At 37.3% G+C, this 24,828-nt stretch overlaps 1 protein-coding gene across 1 annotated transcript in view; it reads left to right on the top strand.

Moving 5' to 3' along the window:
• CNTNAP2 (contactin associated protein like 2) overlaps nt 1-24,828 on the top strand; it is a gene marked incomplete at its 5' end in the record, with an annotated part of 659,794 nt that overhangs the window by 429,534 nt on the left and 205,432 nt on the right. Inside the window, one exon of the mRNA XM_026074688.1 lies at nt 14,543-14,699. Coding sequence (XP_025930473.1) covers nt 14,543-14,699 — 157 coding nt within the window. The remainder of the gene's footprint in view (nt 1-14,542; nt 14,700-24,828) is intronic.

The following is a 24,828-nucleotide window of genomic DNA, read 5'->3' as shown; positions in this document are numbered from 1 at the left end:
ACGACACAGGTTTAATTGCTGTCTTCCATTACCTAAAGAGTGGCTTTGGAGAAAACAGATACAGACTTTCCTCAGAGATTGGCAATAAAAGTCTAAGAGGCAATAGACACAAATTGCAGCAGAGAAAATTCCAGCTGGTCATAAGGAAAAAGTTCTTTACCGTGAGAGTAGTTAACCATTGGGACAAGCTGCCCAGAAAGGTTGTGGAATCCCCATCTTTGGAGATGTCCAAATGTGGGAGTACCCTGATCTAAATATGAAGCCCACCCTGCTTTGAGCAGCTGATTGGACTAGTTGACCTCCAGATGTCATTGTTCTCCCACCCCAACCACCACCACTCTAAATTATTTAATGATTCTTTGGGACTAATGGAAGAAGCAAGTTTTGACCAGGAGTTGATGGGTAGATGCAACCTAAGTAGGCTGAGGAGAGGGCTTAGTGCAACTGCATGGCTTGGCCATGTCATGTGATGTTGGGGCATGTGTGTCCACTGATCAGGGTTAAAATTATGATAATGAAACATAACAAGAAAAGTGACTTCTCAGAAGCAGAACTGTAGTAATGTGGCACTGCACAAAAATAACAACTTCCAAAACCAACACTGGATGGCTTCACTTCCAAAAGCAAACAAGAATCCAGTGCTGTTTGCAGAGAAGCAGTGAAGTATCCATTTTATAGATAACATATCTCAACACAAGTGGAAAAGTGGGAAAAAAGTGGAGTACAAGTGGAAAATCAGTCACATTCTGCATCACCAAAGATTCCTAGTTTTCAAAGGTAGCCAGTATCTTTTATTTACAGTGTAGATTATAAAGCCAGAAGGGATTTTTACAATCATTTGATCTGACCTCCTATATAAAACATGCATAGCATTTTCTGTTTATGTAGAACTGGAGCATATGTTTTAAAAAAGATCTCATTTTTCACTATACAAATTTTTAGTGGTGAAGAATCTATCATAGCTCTGTGAATTGTGCCAAAGGTTAGTGAACTTCACTGAACTTTATTTCTAGCTTTAAATTGCCTGGCTTCCTCTTCCACTGGTGAGTTGCTTTTGTTTTGTCTGCTACAGTGAAAAATTTCATAATAACCTCTGAAATTTCTGCTTTCCCTGTAGGTGTTTATAGAGTGTAACCAAGTTGCTCTTTAACATTTTATTCCAGGGTTTTTGAACTCTTAAACCAAATCTCACTTCCAAAATTGGCAGTGCTCTGGGCCTTGTGGGTCTGGTCACTGCAGGAGAACCTGCAGAATATGTTAACTGGGATTCAGCATGACAGTGTACTTGCAAAATTTTTTTGACTCACAAGTTGATAACTCTGTATGATAAACTAAAGATTGTAGTCTCTTCAATATGCTCATTCTGTAACAGTTTTTTAAATCATTACTCTGAATCTCCCTCAATTTTTCATCTTTCTTCTTGGCAGTAAGGGGTGGACTTGCTGTTTCATTAACAGTCACATCATGTGTGAAATATATGACCAATACAATACACTATTCTGTCCCTAGTTGATCCTAGTCTGTTTGGGGCGTGGGATTTTTTGTTTCTTTTATTAATAAAGAATGGATTATCTGTGGAGTTTTTTATACTTTCTCAGTACCATGGTGTGAGTCTGTGTTAAAATCCTGGTGATAATCATTGCTTTCCAGCACAGATCTGCTGTCCCCACTTTAAAAGTATGGTTTGAATTCTTTGTTTCCAAATATTTGACTTTTCATTTGGGCACATTGTTTGCTTAATGCTGAGCTTAGAAAGTGGTTCAGCTTAGTCTCTTTGTATCAGTAATTTGTCTTCAATGATATTTGCCATTATCCCTAACTTTGGGTTGTTTACAGCTTGATCAATGACAATTTTTTGTTTACAGTTCTATTTTGAGATTCATCTATTGATTTTTACATACATTTAGTGAGTAACCATGTCATTTTWGTGTGTATGAGTCTCTTAATTAAAACCTCACCTAATATCAAGTATTATTTTTCTCAGCTAAATTCAGAAATGCATTGAACTGTTGTTTGTTGTGATCTGTTTTCCTAAAGCACATGTTTGTAAGTCATTGTTTAGAAGATAACAATAGTTCTACAGACATCTGAGCACCATTATCATGGAAACAGGTGAAGAAAAGATACATTTGATGCAGGCAACAATGTAAAAATCATAGGTCCAAATCAAGGTCATCCAGTTTATTCTCCTTAATATCACTACTTGAAGAAGGCGTTGCCTAGCAGAGCTGTTCTGGGGGGAGCCTCTGCTGAGGCTTCTCCCAGCTTTTTTGGAGGAGCTCCAAGGGCAGCTGAGGTTTCTCAAACAGCTCTCTCTTACCAGCCAGCTGGCCTTGAGTGCCGGGAGGGAAGCCCTGCTGGGGAGCAGGGTGCTCTGGACCCTGACAAAAGAAAACCGCATGCCAGAGCAAAAAGACTCCAAAGAATTGACCAACAGAAAAACTTTTAATTTTGTTTACCTTCACCAATATGTCATTTTCTTTCTAGAGCATGAGACTCCAACAAATTCTATCACACAAAGCAAGGGAAATCGTTCTTTACATCAGTGCTCTGATGTAAGATTTTAAAATCAAGTTTTACAGCAGCCGGTGAAATTGGAGTTCTTTTTCTACTATTAATATACCAATGAGTACCTCATACACTTCATCAATGTAATTCCTGTGCCCTCTGAGTGTATAATGATAGTTAGGAAATGCCATTTCAACTCAGTAGAGTAAGAGATTATTATAATATTTTATTAGGTCCTCAATAAGGTGCATCATTAGCCAATTTCTATTTTCCCATGGAGAAATCTGAAACCCACATAGGAAAATTAATGTGCATGGCTGCACTGATGAAACAAGCCATGTGCTTCAATGAGAAAAAAGAGTGCCCTGCACTCAGACTGCAAGAGGTGGTTGTTTGACAATGTAAAACACATCACCTAACCTTTCCAGTTGTCAGTCCCGATCGATATATATGTCTGTTTCCCCAAAATCAATAGACACATGGTTCTTACAGTAGCCATGAGACCCAAGTTGACCCAGAAGAGAAATCATCTAAATAGYGCAAAGCACAAGGCCGTCATCAAGCCTGACAAATGATCACCTGGAAAAAGGGTTCTAGTTATTTTTGATCATATCCCAACATTGGATCCAAAAACAATTTTGCCCAGATTGCACTGTTTGAAAGTAAAACATCACACATCTGAAATCAGTTACCCCATTTCCCTGCTTCTCTCCATTCACACTGAAATTCGTATTTGATTAGATTTCTCTGTAATGGCATCAGCATTATTCATATCTCATACAGCTTCTAAAATCATGTGTGCTAAGTATATCCTTTAAAAGGCTATCCATACATTTGTCTGTTTTTTAATAAAAGGATATAATAATCTGTAATACCTTACAGGTTAATCTCAAAGGCATCAAAAACCCTGTGAAATGAAAGGGTTTGGACTATAGAAACTTGAGAGGGATGCAAATTCATTCTGACAGGAGAGTGTATTTGGGAGTGTTATTCTTTTACATGTTCCATTTGTGTCTCAAATAGCCATTGCTTAACAGATGGTTTGGTTTTGGACCTCTGGCTTTAATTTTTATTGGTCCCAACATTGTATTTTTTGTGTAGTGTGGCTTCCTTTATTTTCAGTTGAATATGCTCAGTAGTCAGGCTGCTGTAAGCCTCAGTGCTGAGGCTCATCTAGTCATTTTTTCCTCATTTGAAATCCATTTAGGGTACATTATTATTGTATGGAACACAGCACATGACAAGTCATGGTAATACATGTTTTGTTTCATTTTTATTTCTGAAGGATAGGATACCTTCCAGCTTTGGAATGGCAGGCATTTGGGGAGCAGCAGGGCTACCATGCAAAGAGGCTAATGTCTGTATTCATATGTTTGTGCCAACTGTGTTTTCAAAATTATGCATGCACACTGTGTAACAAAAAAAAAAAAAAAAAAATCTGAGATGCTGAGATCTGACATAGGAATATCATTGTAACTAGCAAGAATTCATAGCTTTCAATACAGCAGCGGAGCCACAGTGGGGAGGAAGAAGTAAGGCTGTGAGTTTTGAGGTTCCTGAAGGGTCAGTGGGGAAGGAGAATTGACAGCAGCATCAGCTGCTGCAGCAGCCTCATCAACAACAGAAAACCCTTTTGCTCCCCCAAACTAATCTCCGATTTTGCCATGGTCCATGTTCTGTATGAAGTGCCTGATATTGAGTCCTCATGGGTGAAGAGAAGCCTGAAGTCTTCTGGCTGTTGTAATGGCTTTTTTCTTTCACTTTAAACTCCTGYGAAGCTGTGCTTGGGGGTAGGGAGCAATGGTTTGAAGGGAGCAGGGCTTGAGAGTGGTGGGGCAACTCTGAGGAAAGGCTGCTTGCAGGAAAAGCTTTCATCAGTTCTGCTCGCTCGGAGTGCAGCTTAATTTACCTTGGGATTTTGTTGATTTTAGTTCATTTGTTAGCAAAATAATGGCATCAGCTCTTAAGGAGTCGTAATATTTAGTTCCATGTACACTGTTATTACTGCAAATCAGATAAAATGGAGCAGCAGGAAGCACAGTGTTGCTAGAAGAGTGAATCATGTAGGTACATCTAAGTTAAGAATGTTATCTATTTTCCTTTCTGTATAGGTTAAAAGCATCCTTGTGTAGGTGTGCAAAGCAAGATCACAAGAATTATTTGGCTATTTTAAATTTATTTAAGGACCATTYTGACTGTCGTCATTATCTATTAACAGCAAGGGAATTCATCTAAAAATGTGATCACAGCATGTCAGTGTTGATACCAGTATCATTTACTGAACTTTTTACAGAACTTTTTTTTTGTTTGCCCTGTTTCCATGTAAATATATTGAATGCCAGCTTAAATGACTCTTTACACAGTCTAATATAATAATTTTCATTTGATTTTACAATCCCCTTCTATAAATCTTACTTGTAAGAGTAGTTGTTGTTGCTCTAATAACAATTTCTGAAGTCTTCCCAGTGGATCTCTGCTGTAAGAGGAAGCTATTGCCACAGAAAATTTCAAAATGCTTTCCCTTACTGGTAAAATATCATCAGTGAATTTCTATTGTTTTTTTTAGTCCCTATGAAGAAGTTAAATAATTCAGGGGATTTAGTTGCATTAACCTGCAAAGTGCCAGTGGTAATGGGTATGTGTATATAGGTATGCTTTTTACCCGTGCGTCAAGATTGGGTAGACATAACTTTATCAACTGATCGCAAAATAACAATCAYTTCTCTAGCAACATTGTGAGATCTTTCTGAATTGATTTCTCTCTGGTATGTTCTTTGCAAACGTGATACAGAAATGTGAGTTCTTCATGGCCTTGCTGGGTAAAATTCAGAGCGAGCTGTAGCCTGTATTTCCACTACCAAGACACTGTACTTTTCCTTCTTTGCTGTTGCTGGCACCTGAGCATCCTGGCATAGACATCCTGCATGTCCTCCCAGAACAAGCTCGGTAACCCTATTGCTTCAGCATTACATATGCAAAATTTTAATGAGCTCTTTTTGAAAAATACTTATGTATGTATACATTCTTTCTGAATGACATATTATTGGCTAAAAGCACTTACTTTTCCTTTTCTGCTTAGGATTAGCTTGAGCAGAGACACTGTCCTTTGGCCTCAAACGATTCAGTGAATTTACAGTACACAGTTATTTATAACAGCTGCAAGTGTAGCACACTACATTGCTGGGTATGGTAGGGACTGTGGTGATTTTGTAATGAATTCACTTTAAAAAACATCAAATAGTAGTATGCAAAGACATCTGACAGCTTCTTTCCCCAGCTAAATCTCACTGCTGAGACTTGATTCCAAGAAAAATAAAAAGGCAGGCTTGGTTAGTAGTGCTTCAGCTTGGGATATGAGTCTTGACAGGGGAAAATCATTTGTACTGTACTAGCTTTTCATGAGCTGGGTCAAAGAGTAAATCTCTCCAACAGCAAAATAAAGCTGTCAAAAAGCTTTGTCATAAGATGCCATTGGACACCAACATGATAGTTCTCCCTCCTGATCCTCTTTTTGTAGTCTGCTAATTCCAAAATAAAAGTTTGTTTTGCCTACATTTTTGTTGATCAGGGAAGGGAATTTTAAGAAAAAGACAGGGTACTGTAAAGAAAATACAGAAATCTATTCAATAAGAGAGCCAGGAGAAGTGCTTTTACCTTACTGAAAAGATTCTTTAGCCAAATGTCTAATGGCCAGGATAATATTTTGTATTCGCTGCTTTATGTTTTGAAATCAATATATACATACCAGTTATATGTTCTTTGAAGAATTAGCAGGCAAATATAATGGGACATGAGAACACTTTCATGCATTGCTGTGCATGATAATCAACTTGAGGCGTGCGTGCCAGCAAGTAGGCAGTAATTTTTGTTGCTCAAACACTTCACTAGGTTCCCCTCTGCTTGTCTTTACCACATATAGACTACAAAATTTAAACTCTTCTCAGTTCCTCCAGTCTTTATGCACCAAAACATAACTAAGGCTTAAGGGACATGGTGAGACGTGAACACAGTTAAGAACCCAGGTTCCTGGGTGTATATCTAAAACACTGATTCCAAGTTCTGATACTGGAGGTCATAGACACTCCTCTGGTTTGCGTTGGGGAGATCATTAGTTTTGCCTCCAGTGGCAGTGAAGGAAAAKGGCAAAAATTAGTTCATAAGTGCTGTTAAGAAAAGATTGAAGAGGATGCATTATATTATCTTCACAGAGTTTTGGGACAAAGAAAGTTAGGCCCCATTGTACGTTATAAATACAGCTGGTCAATGGTTCTCAAGCAAAAATGGCTTAATTGAAAATGTTCTTATGAATATTTCAATGTAAAATCATCGATGTTATTTTGTCTGCTTTTCTCAAGTAATTTCCAATATTAATCTTCATTTTTACTATAATATGAACAACATTTTTCATTTAGGAATTACTTTTGAAGTATAACATAATTCTGAACACCTTAGGAAAGAAAAAAATTTCATTTTAGGTATTTTTGCAATAGTAAAAGCCTTGACCATGGGTTTATACATCAAATCATATCAATTTTTGTATTAACAAGCTTATTGGGAGATTACATATTTCATGGTTCTGTTTCTGAACAGACTTTAAATCTTAAATTTTCACATAGTTTACACAGGTTTTGTAAATGAATAGTTCTGTCAAATAGACCAAGTCCCTCAGTGAACTTATAAAGAAAAACAAAATGTTCCAGGGTAGACATAGTAAAAGAAAAAATTTAAAAAAAATAATTTATTAGATACTAGCACCATGACAGAAGAACCAAAGGAAACACAAGTATCTACAGAATGAAAGTTATCATAAATAACAAACTAAAAGTTTCAGGTCATAATTCCATAAAGCTCCCAAGCAGCTATAAATTAGGGAGCCCTGCTTTCCAAGGCTGCCAAGGGTTCTTTCTTTTGCTGTTGTTTTGGTTGGTTGGTTTCTTTTTAAATCTCTGTTCTCTGTGCTGTTTCCCATTTGTTCAAATGCTGCATTTATATTGCCATAAGGCAACTAATCTAACTCTCTTAGTCATTAGGAGACTGATGACCACTGATACAACATCTTTTCATAAGTAGTAAGCATTTCCTTATCTGTCCCTTTCCTAGCTGGCTGGAAAGGAAAGTGTTTTATCAGGTAACAAAATGACAATAGTAACATAAGAATTTACTTCCTTTAACATGTCACTCATATATGAAATTCATGTGCATATATTGCACAACACAGAGTAACAGAAGACAGAGGAAAAAGTATTACTGAAGAAAAGGAAAATAGAGAAAATACTAAAATAAAAGAAATACACCCTCAATACTATCATGTATAAATATTACATTAAAAAATTCATTTTATCTTTGAAGAGGAACTATTATTTCATTAAAGAAGTCACCTCTGCACTGGTACTTTTACTGAAATCCGGAAATGTCATCAGCCAGACAGATTCTTCTCTCATTTTCAAATAATTCAGCTTTTTAGTCAGTCACTTAAACTGACACAGATCTGCCTGTGGTGCAAACAAGAGCAGAATCTGCTCTACAGATCGGTATTTTCAGTTAGGAGTCGCTGCTTTTTCATGAAAGTACTCAGCAGGCACACATTCAGTCCAGGCAAGCACTTCGTGACACAAGGCAGTGGCAGCAAACCTGCAAAGCATCTAATCAGCTTGATACTGGTACTCATGCATATCAGTGACAGAGAGACTGAATACACATATAAGAAAAACAGTGAGCAAAATAAAATGCAAGGAAAGTAAAATAAMAGTGCAAGGAAAAAAGATGGCAACGGAAAACAAGGTAAGAGTGAACCGTGAGGCACAGAGCCATGTTAGCGTGCTGAACTTCTTAAACAGAGGTAGAATTGTTCTTTCAGTGCCTCTTTCTTCAGTGCAATATCAGTGAGAGTTCCTGCACAGACTCTAATGACCCATGACTTAAAACCAATAGTTAGCCTCATGTGAGTCTAAAATTACTGTATGTTTTAGTGTAGCTTAATACAAAATGCAAGTGTAAAGAATACATTTCATTCAAACATAAAAGAATTCTAACAGCCTTTCCACACATGCAGATTAAGTTTTCTCTTTTTAATGCCTTAATCATATATTATCCCTGGTATATAACTTTCATTTCTAGCTATCATTAATTTAGGCTTCCAAAGCTGTAGGTACTTTATAACCATTTAGAAAGATATCTTTGGGCCTATCCTTCCAAATAGTAAGAACCGGGCAATCAATTCAACTCCTGCTGTTTTGATGTGTTCAGTTAGCAAAGAAGTGAACAAAAGAAGGTTTACTGAAAAATATAACAATTGTGCATGTAATGTAATAGTTGACAATCCCTAAAATTTATTAGGGAACCCTTGATGTTAATTGATAACTGGAATGGTCCCGTTTCAAAAAAAATAAAAGGCAATCATCCAAACACCTTTTTCCGTCTTTCTGTGTTCAAAAGCCATCCAGTCCAGTAGATTAACTCTTAATTGTGTGTAGGGGATCAACTAAACACATTCGTTAAAGTAAACTGCTCCAATGAGCAGTTTTTAGTGGTCTCTTTTTTTTTCAGAGGTTATGAGCCATTGGCTTTGATTTGAAAGTGCTCCTAGCCTTTCTTTCTAAACCATTCTCTTTGATTTTAAAGGCTAGAAAGAGGTGAGGAAAATTTCCTGGCATGTAGAGGTAGGATCATCCTTAGCCAGAGCAAGTTGCAGCTTGCTTTGATTCACCACAGGAGGCTGTGGATGCAGATAGTAGAAGCAGGTTCAAAAGGGGATTAGGCAAATTCATGGCCAGTGGGTCCATAAACAGATACTAACAGGAAGAGGCAGAGATAAACCCTCTAGCATCCATAATGCCATTACTGGATGCTGAGGGAGCACAAAGGTAATGAACCACGAGTAACAGCCCAACGCACATGTTGTCCGTAAATATTGTCTCCCGTTGCCTCCTGTTGTCACTGTCAGACACAGAATACTGGGCCAGATGGACCACGTTCTTAGCAGTAATGCCAATATTAATTCCTGTTGCTGTTCCTCCAAAGATAAAGTGCTAGAAAAGGGAAAGACCTGGAACAGAGAACCAAGGGAAGAGCCTGGGATGATCACCCTGTTGCTCCCTTGTTTCTGGAAGTTGGAAAGAGAGCATAAGAGTAGTTGCTGGAGCTGAGGGCGGCCTCCTCCCTTTCTGCAAAAGCAACGCTCTTCCCCTTTTCCTTCAGTGGCAATGGCAGCCAGCCTGGCTTTGCAGTTTTTTGTTGCAAAAGGTGGTATTTTCTGATGAAAGAAGAATGTGGAGTCTGGAGGAAACTTTGTTATTGGGAAGCGAGGATGAAAGAAAGAGCAGCATTTAGCTTCTTAAGGTAGTTTACGAGTAACAAATGCAGTCATCAGCACTGTAAGGGCTGTATTGTGAATGGAAACGTCTGAATACTGAGCGCTTATTGAGTGTCTGTCCACTTTATTCAACTGCTTAATCTGAAATCTCTCAGTACTGCCTCTTCAGTTATAGGTACTCAGCAGCTTTGAAACAAGAGCCCCCAAATGTTGAAATTATCCCATTTTTTATTAATCAGTTGCATTTAAAAATAATGTGTTTTATTAACTGCTTAATAGAATATAAAGTATTCTTGCAAAAGTTATATATTTTGAGACTGTTCTACTATGTTAGAAATAAATATATTATTGACTGTTAAGAGCTCTGTTCATACTACATTAACTTTGGCTGTGTATGTTTTCATATTAAATGAAATGATTCACAAAAAGATATGTTTATGAAATGAAAATGGAATGGCTTTTTTATGACACTCAGGTCTGTGAGAATRCAAAGAGGTTTCCTTAGTCTTTTTCTCTTTTCTGAATTTTCTGTGGAGATGGAGCACTTCTTAATAGAAAACACTGATGGCCAGATTTGTTAAAACCATGACTTAATTATTGCAAATTTGGGATAACTTTGTACATGGATTTAAATAAGAACTAATATTTTTCATTAATTTTCACCAAAGTGCAGCATTGCAAAGCCATTGCAACCACTATTACCTCTGTTACATGTAAATGTTAAAGAATGCTAAATGCTCTAGAGAGAGCGAGATTTGAATCACTAACCATATGGTCTGAATCTGATGTTCTGGCAAACTTCTCTGTCCATATCATACCCCATTTAAATAAGATGAGCTATTTTGCCCTTAAAAGAGTATTCACTAAGATTGCTTTCACACCTCAGACATTAACTTTGTAAGGTTAATGTACCTCCTAAGGGCTGGATGTGTGTGTCCATTTTTTTGGTATCCATGTTATACTCCAATAGCATGATTACTTTTCTTCTAAGTAACTGAATAAAAAGCACCTGAAACCTTGTAAGGGTCTTCTCTTCAAGAAGGAAAATGAAGATGCAACTTGATCATACACTTAGTACACATGGACTTATTTAAATGCTTCCTACAGCAGTCCTCAAAGGAGAGCTGTTTCCTTCCCAGAGAGTAGTTCTGCATCAGGACTGGATTCTAATCAAAATCTCAAGGCAGACAGCAAATTCCTCTACTGCTCCTTCATGTCCTGATGCTATTTCTCCACAAACCCTTGAAAAAAATAAGCTGTTAACAATAAAATAATATGTCATCCTGTGACTCAAAATTTACTTCTATGCRAAGAAAAGATAGCTTCAAAAACAGAAAAATGTCTTCTGGTGTTAATTTGTCATGGCAATACACTTGACAACATATATATATATATATGTATGTATGTATGTATATGTGTGTATATATATATGTATGTAAATAAAACTTTTTCCCTTCACTTTTTTTGCTCCTTAAACTGAAGTTGTTCACTTTTAAAGCCCAAGACCAATAGTGTTAATATTTTAGCAGAATAGTTGTGTATGATAAAATACTCTGATGTTTAGAGTGATTTCTGTTAGTGATCAGTCTTCATGCTGGAGTGCATTACTTCATTTATTTGTATCAGCCCTTTCCAGCAATTTCCAGGACAGAACTAATAAACAAAGAACTGTAAAACAGGAGCATTCACACTCTCAAAAGGAGACAATAGCTGCATAAAATGTGGCAAAATGGGAGAGGGAGAGTGAGGTCCTATTTCTAAATGGTTTGTTCCCTTCATGATTGATCTTTCTTCCAGCCTCTGTTTTCTGTTGTTCTATTAGTCCACCCTATAGTTTTACTGTGTTTCATACTCTGTCATCTAGCTGTATGTATCTGCATAGCATAGCATTCCTAATTTGGGGCTTATAAACTCCAGGCAAAATCCTGCCCTTTGTTTGCTTGGCTGAAGGGAAACAGAATGGCCATGAAGAGCCTTTCTCACTTGGCCGGCGCAGAGCAGATGGGGAATAACAGCATCTTCCTACCTTTTTCTTCTTTTTCAACTGTGGAATATGAAGCAGCTCCAGGGCCTCCTGCACAGACTGCTGTTGAGCAGAGTGGTCCAGTGTGAGKATCATCCTGTTCTGGTGCCTGAGGTTGCGTGGTAATGCAAAGTCTGCCCTGCAGCATGGGAGCCCGTGATGGGAGCCAGGAAGTGAGGTGCCCTGCRGCACTAGCCCTAGCACAACCTACACTCCTGTCATAGACCATTCGTAGTGTCCACAAGGACCACCAGTTGTCCATGTATCAGTGTGGGACTTCCTGATCATGGGGATGGCTACCAGGATAAATGCTGAATGCAAAACCCCTAAAATCAGAGCTTACCTCCTTGACTTTTCTGGAAATTAATCATGAGTCTTAGTATCTTCCTAAACTCATTTGTGTTCCTCAGCCTGGTCATAAGTTTTTTCTTAGTAACAGAGGCACATGCACCCTGGTTGGGCCAGATCCCTAGCTGGGGTAAAGCAGTATATCCACACTGAAAACAATAGATCTGAAAAATGTCTGTCTAAAGCATCCTGGATTTCAATCTGTATGTCGGTTATCATTTAAACGAGTTAAAGCATGCTCTGTTTGTGTCTGTCATGGTGTTCTGCGACATCTATCACTGTGGTGTGTAATTATGCCATCACTTTCACCCACCTTAATCATTTCCACCTGTTTCTGAATTTTTAATCCTCTTTTTGACAAATCTAAGTAATTTTATTTCCTTCTGGTACTGTAGTCAACAATTTTGCTTCTTGGTGAAGTGCTTGCTGATTGAATCATGCAATCCTTTGCTTGATAGGAAATGTGTAAACAAACAGAATTTTGACTGAAACTATAGTTTTTCCGCTACTGCACATAAACTAACCTCAAAGATGACAAAAAATATGATAGCAGCTCCAAATATCACTAATAGTATAGTTGGATCCTCTATCAATTAAAATAATTCAGTCATTAACTGTGGGAAAGACAGCATTTACCTTTAAATGGTTCTCATTGAACAATCTTTTGGAAGTCGGGGTATCATATCTGATATGTTTTATTACAGCTTGGCAATGCTACTGCAGTGTTCACATAACATGCTCTTCTAACTCGCAGCCCTTCCTTCCTTTATAATCAAGGCACAGAAGCCAAAATGGCCAATTAAGAATCTCGAATCGAGTCATTCTATTACCATATCCAGTGCATTAGCTCTGTAGTCGAACGGCCATACTGTGCAGCAATAGTAACAACTAAAAAAAAACCTTCAGCGACCACAAATTTGTCACATTRCTGTATTTTCAATAGTGGTACTTTTATACTGTGTTTAACAATTCAAAAGCATTAAAAGAAGTAAGTATTTTCAGAGGTGGGTTTTTTTCCCCCCCTTTTTTCTTAAAAAACGTGCCTGCAGGTATTTGGTTGCTCTCTCCATCTCTCTAGAATTTAATTTGCTTTAAAGATCTGTGTGGATTACTTTCAACATATCGCTGGGATAAAAGTAGATTTATCGTCTAGAGGAAGTAGATTTATGGTCTAGATGACGGAATTTAATTGTGAGGTGGTTATTTTTAGGGTTATGCATGCAGGTTTTTGGAGATGTATAAGTGAGATGTACAGACAGAAAAGTATCAAAATATTTCAGTCTTATTTCAAAGATAGAAAAATGGAATATCTGTTATGGAGGATTTTACATGTAAAATGTGTTAATAAGTGAATTACATGCAAATGGCTTCATTTGCTTTAATGACAAAATGCTGTGTACAGCAGTAGAGATGGAGAAAAAAAGACATTGTAAAGAAACGTGTTTATAGGCTGAGTTCCATCATGTTTTTTTATTGTGAAAACCCACTAAGATAACTATATTGAAATTGACTGAATTATTCACATGGTCTTAAAATTAAGCTCATATTTAAGTGCCTTGCTGAACTGGGGGTATGAAAAGAAGCTTTTCTAATAAGGGTGTTTTATAAAATAGAAATTAAAGTAGTTCTATATTTGTTTACACATAAGAGACTTAGCTAGTCTAAAAACATTAGAAATAAACTTATAGCAGCATATGAAAATACCAAGTTACAAACCTAGTGCCAAGCAATATGATTATATCAAAGGTGAGATGACCTTTGCTCAAGCACTAAAACCATCAATTTTTTTTAAAATTGTTTAAAAATTGTTGTTTCTTTTGGAGTCTGATATTATCTGTTTAAGCTTTGCTTTGGACCAGCTGGAGAGAGCATGATGAACTTGTTTATTTTTCAGTGAAAACAGATTAATTTCCAGTGAAAAGCTGTTATTTAAAAACAAAATGAAAATAAATGCCTCTCTCCAGCATTTGTGGTCAAATACTGAATAATCCACCTGATAGCTAACTATATGAACTTGAAATTAATTTGAAATAGTTATGGAACCCGCGCACATATTTTCATCACATAGAGAGAACAATTTAAAAGCTAAACAAAGAGCATACAAGGTAAAAAATATTTGATTAATTCAATAACTATACATAGTGTAAATATGGAAAATAAAATGTATTTTGTTCACCTGGCAGCGCCCTTTGAATTGTTCAGTAATAATGAATGCATTTGTTTGCCAGCTAGGCAGGATGGCTGTCCAGTTATGTGTTGTTAATGCTGTTTGCATATTAAACACCCAATTAATGTATTATGAAGCTCTACCTCTTTGATGCATCATAACCTTGCGTTCTTATTCCTTGCAGAAGGGAATCCATATACCTGGTGGGTTGGAAAAGCCAATGAGAAGCACTACTATTGGGGCGGATCAGGACCTGGCATTCAAAAATGTGCCTGCGGCATTGAACGCAACTGTACTGATCCCAAGTACTACTGCAACTGTGATGCTGATTACAAACAATGGTGAGTAGTTTACAAGCAGGCAGCATGAGAATTACCAGAATCTCTTAATTTTAATATCTGCTGCCATAGTCTTGAAGGTCTTTTACTTAAATATTTCCATTTTTACCAAAGAATGAAGGCAAAAATACTATTTCTGTGATCCCTCCTACTGCAAAACACCTACCCATATGTTCATTACCATTTTATCCATAATATCAGTTATTGTCAAATTTAAGAAACATATCTGTTTTGAATTCAAATGGACTATAGAAAAGAATGTTAAAGTTGCAAAGACAATTACGAATAGGAAAGGCCAGCATTTTGGCTGCAGATGCAACTTTGTCTTGCTCGCACAGATTTATTATGGTACAGTATTTAATTTCATCCCCACAACTTAAATTACTTAAAACTTAAATTTTTCCCAGGTTTTCTGCTTTTTTAAGTACTATTACTGCATTTGACTGTAGACTGTGAGAGATATGAGTTCAAGTTGCTCATCTAGTGACTTCCACCCTCATTATCCATCTTGCATGAGAAAAATGTGTTAATAACTAGTTTTAGAGGATATTATGGAGTAGGGCTCTCTCCCCTACTTCAGATGAAAGTATTGCACTTTGCATGAGATAATTAAATATTCATTGCCCTCTTGGTTGAGACTAAAAGCCTATAGCCCATTTGGGAAAGACAGTGAGAGACAGTGGTTCTAGTTCCTTATCTAATAAATAGCTATTGATTCATCCCAGGTGGAACAATTTTAACAGAGGGACTGAGGAAGTCCTACCCCAGAATATTTTACAGCCTGGTAACAGGGGCATTCTACTGTGAGGTAATTGATGTGGGTTTAAATCCCTTCAGACAGAAAAGAGAATTAAACCTGCATCTCTGATATACCTCATAAATGCTCTAAGAATGAACCTACTGCATAAAACACATCATCATTTTGTGTGATCCCCTGTCTGTGCTCTGCGAATGCTTGGTTTATGAGTTTTAACCTTTTGTGTCCATTTTGTCCTGACAGGCAGTATCATGTTATACATGGTATGCAATGCTCAGTGACCAATTGGATCCATACTTTTATAAGCACTTTTTCCTTTAATAGCAACTTGTTGATATTTGAATCAATATTGGCTCATAAACCATCTTGAGCTAATGTATTCATTAATAGTTGTATGAGTTTCTGTAGACCTACAACAATCACATGATATGTCAGAGATTAAAAAAAAAAAAAGAACAGTAGGAAGAATGAAGTATGAAAAAATCAAAATAAGAGTAATAAAGGAAATTTTCCAAGACCTTCAAAAATGATAGATGAGGATGTGGGAAAATCAAGCAGAGAAATATTTTACCACAGTTGTTGCTACAGTAAGCTTTGTCATTGTTAGGATAAAACACTATGAGCTATGATACAAGATGAACTATAGAACACCACAGAGAACGAGAAGTCAATATTAGAGACAGAGGAACTGGACATGGTGCCAAGCTTCAGAGCTAGAATTAGGCAGAGGGTGAAAAATATTAAGTCACAGATTTCTGATTCATACATCAGGCACTAGAGCAGTGTGTTAGGAGGTAGGTTTGGTTTTGTGACAAAATGGTTATGATGAAAGGAGGATATTGTAATAGTAATAAGGATAATGACAGAATTAGGAGCACTTATGTTTTTCATTGCTTGAGGCACTGGACATGTAGCCATGAATAATAGTCTCTGTGTACCATATGTTGACTGTTTTCTTTTTGTGCTGAGGGAAATGCATGGGGGAAATAACATTGACTTTTGATCTCTTCTTGTGGCTTCTCTGAGTGTCACAGATGATATTTTAATAAGCAGCCTTCACTCGATAATCTTTTCTTATAACATCTATGATCCTGGTATACTGTGAGATTTTATCGARTCTATTAGTGCTTCCTTCATAAATACAACTGTTTATTCAAAATTTTAAACAAGAAGAAGGCATTATCATTTGGGAAAGACATTTATAAAGCTGTATTTTTTCTGGATAGGCTTCAGTTTCTTTTCATGAAAACTCTACTGTATATTATAGGGCATTTCATGAAAAATGATTTTAGGACTGAATATTACATTTTAATTTGCAGTGTGTACAATCAGAAGTAGAAATGAAAGCTTTATTGTAGTTTTAAGGACATTTTGTTCAAGATCCTTTTCTTTTTTTAGCTTAGCTTTGGCAGAATCTAGCCCATTCCAACATCACACCTCTTGTTTTTGAGTATTATTTTGAGGAGCCCTAGGTATGAATTTTCTCTAGCAAAGGTGGTTGAGTGATACCTAGAAAGCGAATGAGCTGCAGAGTCAGAGAGACCTTGCAGACTTCCCTTAGCAGGGGCAGAAGGTTAACCAGGGCCTCCACCACAGCAGTACTCAGTCCTGGTGACAGCAAAACAGCTCCTGGTTTGGACCTCAGCATCTGCAACAGCACTTTTGGAGTATTAGTGTCAGTGGGCAGACCTAGTGATAGCAATGGGAGTCTAGAGAGGACAGAGCAGGCTGTTGGAAAGCTCAGACAGGCACTGGATTGGTGTGAAAGCATACATCACATCAGTTTGAATCTTGCTTTTGTGTRTATTGCTTTACATATTCCAAGTGTTTCATAAACTATTGTGTGTCTTCTCATCCTTAGAGGATGAGAAAAAAAAACTTAGCTAAGAATACTGAGGGCATTACTACAGTACAGAAGGGAACATGATGCAAGGATCTTCAAGCAAGTACTAACTGAGATAACTCCAAAACCAAAGTCTTGGCATCAAGACACAGAGGCTAGTAAGCCCTTGTAGTAAAGATACCTGGGTGTCCCTGCACAGTGTAGAAATTCCCTTTAGTACAGGGATATTTGCAGCTTACACTGAGCAGACAAGTCTTGAGGCACAAACTAACAAAGCTTTTTGCCACATATCTTGCCGTACGTCATCATCAGAACTTATTTTAGAAGAAATTATTGTCCCCTAAAACAGAAGGGCTGAGTGTACGCCAAATTGGGCTAAGAGGCCAGATGGGACTTTAGCAGGTTGTATTTCCTGAAGCAAAGAAGTAAAATGGGAAAAGAAATCTTCTGGGTGGGAACTGTGGGAATGAAAGGTGAAGAAGAAGGGAGAGATTCAGCCAGGAGATTCAGATTTGGAATTGCAGGGCCCTCTGTTTAAAGAAGGAGGTTGGGGAGCCATTGAAGAACGGGTCAGACTGAGTCACAATGATGTAGTGTAAGTAGAATATTGTCTGCAAATTTATATTGCAGAAGTTGGAAATTGTATTAGAAATGAAGGAGGGAATTGCAGTTTGATAAAGGATCTCATAGTGAAGACAGGAGAATGCTTCCCTGGAGAGCCAGGTTCTAACGCTGCCTCTGGAACAGAATTCCCACGTGATGCTGACCAAGTTTTGTAAGCCATTTTTTCAGAGGTGGATCACACTGACTGTTTGATCCTAATTTTCTGTGTACCTAACTGGAGACCCAGAGGTCCAATTTGTGGAAGTATTGAACATTCAGAGCTGCAACTGGAGTCAGTGAGATTAGATATCTTCCATCTGAACTTATGCTATGTACTCTAAAACAAAAAAAATCAGCCTGTAGGCATCTCAGACTGTGCACTAAAAATGAGTGTGTGCCTTTAACCTTATATGTCTCAGCCTTAACATCCAATCTGTAGAATGGGAATGATGTCAGTTGTTCACCTCATGGAGATATTGCAAAGATAGTTAGATTTATGAAGCAATCATCTCCTACAGTAATAAGTGCTATAGAAAAGCCAATAAGAAAATGCTGTCTTTATAGAAAGAGTTGAAATACACATTAAATACAAGATGGGGCCCACATATTGAACCATGAGGGTACATCAGAATAGTGAGTAGTGTTTTACTCAGTGAACATCATCTACCTCCCACACTGAATGATGCAGGGGTCTTCTGGAAAAAAAACAAAAAAACAAAACAGTGACCAATCAAGCTTTGTATCATGGTGCATGTGCACAGGGGACAGGTTAAAGCTGTATATGCAGCCTAGAATGTTTGATTTGTCCTAAGTTTTGTGTTTGATTTGATTTGTTTTTTTCAGTTGTATGAGTAATTTTTTTTATAGATGCGGAACTAGCTATGTTAATTATAGACTCAATTATAATATAACTTTTCTCAGGTCCTAGCTTAAACTGTAGTCTTAATGTACCTTAAATCTGGGTGGGTTTTGTCTTTAATGTTTTTTAAAAGTCCAAATATTAATTTTTAATAAAATAGATAAGTGGAAGAGAATTAAGCAGTTTAAACTGTATATGTAAAATAAGGACCTCAAAATATGCACAAATAGAAGAAAAGCAGACATAAAATTACATATCACCTTATTACAAGTGATGTAATAAGCCACTGACATATATATATATAAATATATTTTGGGGACAGCAATGGAGTTGTGGTGACCTAAGAAGCTGTTCTGATCTGGATAACTGCATGATTCACTTATCCAAGAGAGTTCTTTTGTAAGTTCCAATGGTAAAATATAGCTTAATATTTGTACCTTATTTGAAAGCTGAGTTGATTTTTAAAGACAGCAAGCTGTCTTTAAAAGACCTGTTGAAAAGACAAGGAGAAAAGACTAAGTCTGCAAGCCTTCATGGCAGCTGACTGTAGTTTGCAGGAGCTGCAGGTGAGGTGAGAGCACTTTCAGTTCCTTTTCCCAAGCTTATGGTCCAGCTCTGCCCTTCTACAACATTTTTTTTTTCTCTTAGGCTGAGCACCTTCATGCCCTCTCTCTCTCTGAATAAAATAGAAAGAAGAGCATTCTGTAAGTTTAGCAGATATTTATCACATGCCTAATATGTTGATTACCTCAATGGTAACTGGGCCAAATGGTAGATATTGGCATGCAGCCTGTATGAAGTATGGAATTCAGATTTGTGTGTATTTTTACACTGCTTGTAAAGTGGCACTTGATTCTTAAGAGAGGTCCTTGATGTTGCTGCAACGTAAATATTAAGTAATAATATTTGTAATGATAAAGCTTTATGGATAAAGAAGAAAAAAACAAAAGCACAGGTGGAAGATCTTCACCCAGAGCATTCCCACCAAAGCAAACCTTAGTGCTGAAATTATCCATTATTTGTGGCCAGTATGAAATCAGTCCAGAAGTGAACCAAATCCTATAAAAAAGGTTAGTTTTGCTCACTAACAAAAGATTATTTAYTGAAGAGACTCTCATCAACTTTGAAAGTCAGATTGCCTCAATCTTGAGAGAATAAACTGAGGTTGCTGTTATCAGCAACAAGGAATTCCCTGGGTAGCTGTTAAACAAAATTTTCTTCAACTGAATCACTTGGGTAAACTTTTTAAATAAGAAAAAAAATTACACATTATTACCATTTATGCAGTTCTTAGTTTTATTAAAGAATTGATAGCATTGGAGAGAGAGATAAACTATACCAATTAAGTAACAAATGTGATGATCTGCAAAGAAATTTAAATTCCTAATCTCCTTTGATCCTACGGTGAGTTAAATGCCTAGATTCCTTTGGGAATCTTGGTCAAAGTTTCTACTCCACAGGCTGTTTACTTTTTCTTATGTAGCAGCCGTAATATGTGAGAAGGCATGAAATGATTCTGTGGGTGGATTTACTGGGAAAAGATGATATAACAAGGTTTTTCCTTTAGCACTTACTGATGAGGGTGTACATTAGATTACAGAATAGAGCAGGGACATCACTGTCATGCAGCGCTTGGTGTGTATCACAGCTCTGTCCACCTGTGGTTTCTACATTATGGCATAGAAAATACAAGAAGTGCTGGGTGTCCTGCTTTCATGATGGTTAGTTAGTCAATACTTATGACTACTGATGTGATTGCTAAACTTTCAAGAAATATTTGATGGTCCTGGAGATGATCAGGAGGAACTGAGGGAGAGTTTAGAGATCCTATAGGTTTGGACAAATGGAAGAAATGAGCAATGAAAACAAAAGGGGAGAGAAGTGAAGGGAAAAGCAAGTTCAAAAATTTCAGAGGTGTGGATAACATCTGTGAGAACAGCAGTGGCTTCAAAGCTAACAATGAATCAGACAATTGTCAGATGAATGGAGAGCAAGGAAAAGAAAATAACACTGGTATGTCACTAAGGCAGAACTAAATTGTTGATGAAGCAATTCAGAACCACTTTATCATCAGGGGTCTTGACTTCAGGAATAAATCAAATGGCTGCAGGCAGCCTAATTTTCTTGTTTATCCTCTGTCACAGTTTGGAAATTAAAGTTTCTTCCTCCAGAGTCTGCAAAATTCTCTTTTGTTTTTGTTAGATCTTTGACAGAATGCTCCACAGGATACATCACTCCTTCACTTCAAACTCTTCTCCTGCAATGGAGATTTCAGAAAGAAGTTTTGGGTGGTGGGAAAAGATAATTAAACAGGGACTGACCTGAGGTGTTTTAGTGGCTGGAATAGTGGAGGATATTTAAATACTGGCCTGTGGCTTTGGCAATATAGTGTGCCTGATGCTGGGCATGTCATTTGTAGCCAGATATAACAAGATATTGAAGACTCCTGGAGATGTGGGTAGGCACCAAGGCTTAATACTATACTATAGTATGTACTAATTCCCACTGAAATCAGTATTTCAGTTTCTGATTCACTTAGGCAATTTTGAAAATCCATCTGTCCTTTAACGTGAGCTCCCAATGACAGAGCTGATGCTTCAGAGAGAACTGGCTAGTTACCTTACACTGGCTTCTCCTGTCCTTCATTAAAAGATGTTAATGATGCAAGAGGATTTCTTTTTTTTTTTTAGTATTACCTTCCTATCTAGGCAGCAACTGGAGGGATGGTTTGTGATCAGAAGGGACTAGGTTATACATTCTACTGGGTGAAAAAAGTCTGATAACTTACCATTGGCTGTAATTAATTACATTTTGATGATATTTACTTATTATTTGTAACAGTAGGTAAAGAGGACTTAAAGAATTAAAAGGGATCGAATATGAATACACCTAAAAGAAAGTGAAGGGCTGTAGAAGTTACAGCGGGGAGCATGCATGTCTACAAACGTCCAATGTATATGAGGAAATTTTCAATTTATCCAGACAGACTGACTGCGTACAAAATGAAGTATTAATATGACACAGCCATATGTTTAAGCAATACCTTTAAAAACAGTCATTTTTGATAAAATAGAGAGGGCTGCATTTGACAGGAAAACTTAACTGTTTTACATTAAATGAAACTGGAAAGAACAGAACAGAAAATTATCTGCTAAGATTAGAGATGTCTTGCTGTTTTGCCTGGCATCGCATAGACATGATGAATCTCAGTTTCCCAGAAATGGAGGAAATTTTTTAGAAGTGGGCCACACCGCTTTGAAAACTATGATTCAACATTTTCACATAGCTTAAAGGCCATCTTTGAAATGACAGACCAGAAGATAGAAACGGTCATAATTGCATCTGTTCACTTTATAAAAGTTAAAATATCAAAACGTATCTTTTAGTTATGCTTAAGGAATAAACTGGTTTGTGCTAGTTCATGGTTTTTGTTTTTTTCTTTTCACTGACAACTTGAATTACTTGATATGGTTGCTATTCTTGCACTCTTACAAATCTGGGCAGTCTTTTGTACGCTTTTAGGGTTAACGTTCAGATTTCATCTGTAGGTTGATATTGGCACCTAGCATTAAGGTAATTCCAGTCAATCAAATTTTAGCAATATCTCAGTATGTAACGGCACAGAATAAAAATCTGTATAAAGAGGAACACTGAAGACAGAAAGTCAAGCATTCAAAGCTTAGGAAATGTTAGATTTAATATAGTTGGTRGTACTTTTTTCTAAATGATTGATAGATTTGAGCCGAAACTTTCAGCAACAGAAAAGCAAATAGCCAAAAGTCAGGAAGTTCAGTCCTACTGGTTATAATTTGGCCATTAAAACTACTCCAGTAGGAAGAAGGGTCAAGTGACTGGATGTTAAACTGGCTGCTRCCTGTTTTGCATCTCTCCACTGGGCTCATCAGCAGTAACTGATGTGCAGTCCTGAAATGGAGTTTGCCTGCCAAAAGTGATGGAGTCTTCCAGTGAGTGTATTCTGCCCTCTTTCTTTATAAACTGTTCTGTATTTTCTTTTACATAAACTTTATATATCTTGTGTATGGTCGTTCTGCATTTCCCTTTTCTGCTTCTCCCATACGAGGAGGCTGAATTCATTACTGATAATCACAGACTAAGAGTTTGGGAGATGGACACTGTAAAGTGGAGAGATGAACTCCAGCTAGTGTTTCACAGTAAGTGCTCAGGCCACTGGTTTTGCATAAACTTTGAAGGACAGTATCTGCTGCCCCAGAATTATCCCTAATGTTTGTATTTTACTGCTAATATATAACCCACAACTGGCTGCACYAATCCAGAGGTTAACCCAGGATCACCCAGGTTACTCTCGCTCCTTTAGAAGTGTTTCATGCAAGTACTGACAACAGCCATATACGTTTAGATCATGTGACCTAACAGATGTAGAACCTGAAATAATACGGTTTCAGGGCGTTAGGAGTTTGGAAACTAAATTAATCATGAAAACTTTCAAACATTCCTGCTGTTGTCACTGTTTTCCCTTCTGTATTATTCACCTTTGGGACTGGATACTATTTGACGTTCAGCTCTCACCCCACCTATTGATATTAAAGGGAGCATTTCCCTGCACGCTTGTCGCCCATGACAGCAAGCAAGCACCTGAGGAACCGWGCCTTAGCTTTCTCCAAAACTGAAAACATAAGAAAATGTGGGCATTGGCATGACATGAAGTAACTACTCAGCAGTCTGCCTTATCTTTTTTAAAATAGCACTTTCTTGCTTGGTATTATATATTCAGTCCTACATGCTTATTTTGCATCATGATTTTTGTCCCACTAGCAATACAAAACTAGCATACCTGAGGATGAGGGAGCAGGAGGCTGCGCTGCTTCATGCGTCATTGTCAGAAGCTTTTCCCTTGCTCCATACATAAAGATGGTTGAGGTCTAGCAACCTGCTAAGGATGAAAAGGATTCCTGTTTGACTTCAGGTTCATTCATCATTTAGTGCTAGCATTAGGGAGGAGGAGAGAGTAATGACAAGATGTTATCCATGTTTATTAATTTGGTCTGTAAGTCACTGTAAGACAAAAAGTGTCTGTTTGTCCTGCTGCCAACCTCCCTTCTCAGAGTTACTGTTCAGTTTTGCTGCATTCAGATGACCTGATTTCCATCCAGTCACAGACAGCTGGTCTCATCCAGATCTTTTTAAGTTTCAGAGTGGCTTTTAAGCCAGAAATGTGGCACTGAATAATTCTTTCAGAATTAGTTATCTGTAGTTATGACTCTTTGGGATAGTCTTAATATTATTAGCAATGCCTCATGGTTTTTGGAGCATTCTGAGTAGTTTGTGATAGGCTTATGAATTAGCAGGTGAAAATGCAGTTATATGAAGTTTTCCCACCATTTAGATGATATAAAATGTCATTCCCAGAGTATTTGTATTCTTTTTTATTACTAAACTTAATGGTTATTGCCTGAATGAAAAATCAAATGACCAAGAACAAAAACACATCCTATGTCTTGCCTAGAAACGCACAGAATTTTAGTCCAAAGGAAAAGCTTATGGTCTTAACTTTAAAGAAAATGAGCTTACTGTCCTAGCTTGTCAGGTAGGGGCAGAGTCTGCTGAGCACTGTGCACTACAGAACTTTCAGCTACCAATTATTTTCTCCTTCTCCTCCTCCTTTTATTTGTGTGCTAACTTAAAGAGTAATGACTCTGTCCTCACTGCAGTGCAATGAAGATGAAATCAGCACAGTGCCAACTAGTCCAGTGTATTTCACTCAGTGCTTGACACTGCTTAGCTCTTAAAGAGAATACAGTGGTTTTCTTCTTAAATTGTAGGAGTCTGATGACTTTTTCTGAGTCAGTGCGATCATATGTAGAAAAGGTGAAATCTGTGACACCCTGTGGCACAGGGTAGATGAAGATTGCAGTGCTTGCTTGGCTGTCATTGCTGTTAGCTGCCATATTTTTAGCCACAACGCAATCACAGACAAGTCCATCAAGCTGAAGGTGTTAAGCCTACAGGGTAAACAAAAGGTATATGCACTTTCACTGTTCATTCTTTAGTGTGCCAGGATATAGATAGATGGATGGATGGATGGATGGAT

Source organism: Apteryx rowi, unplaced genomic scaffold, assembly GCF_003343035.1.
Source record: "Apteryx rowi isolate R43461 unplaced genomic scaffold, aptRow1 scaffold_395, whole genome shotgun sequence".
NCBI classification, from domain to species: domain Eukaryota; kingdom Metazoa; phylum Chordata; class Aves; order Apterygiformes; family Apterygidae; genus Apteryx; species Apteryx rowi.
Note: the sequence above shows the minus strand (reverse complement) of the source record. Positions and strands in the feature narration are given on the sequence as shown.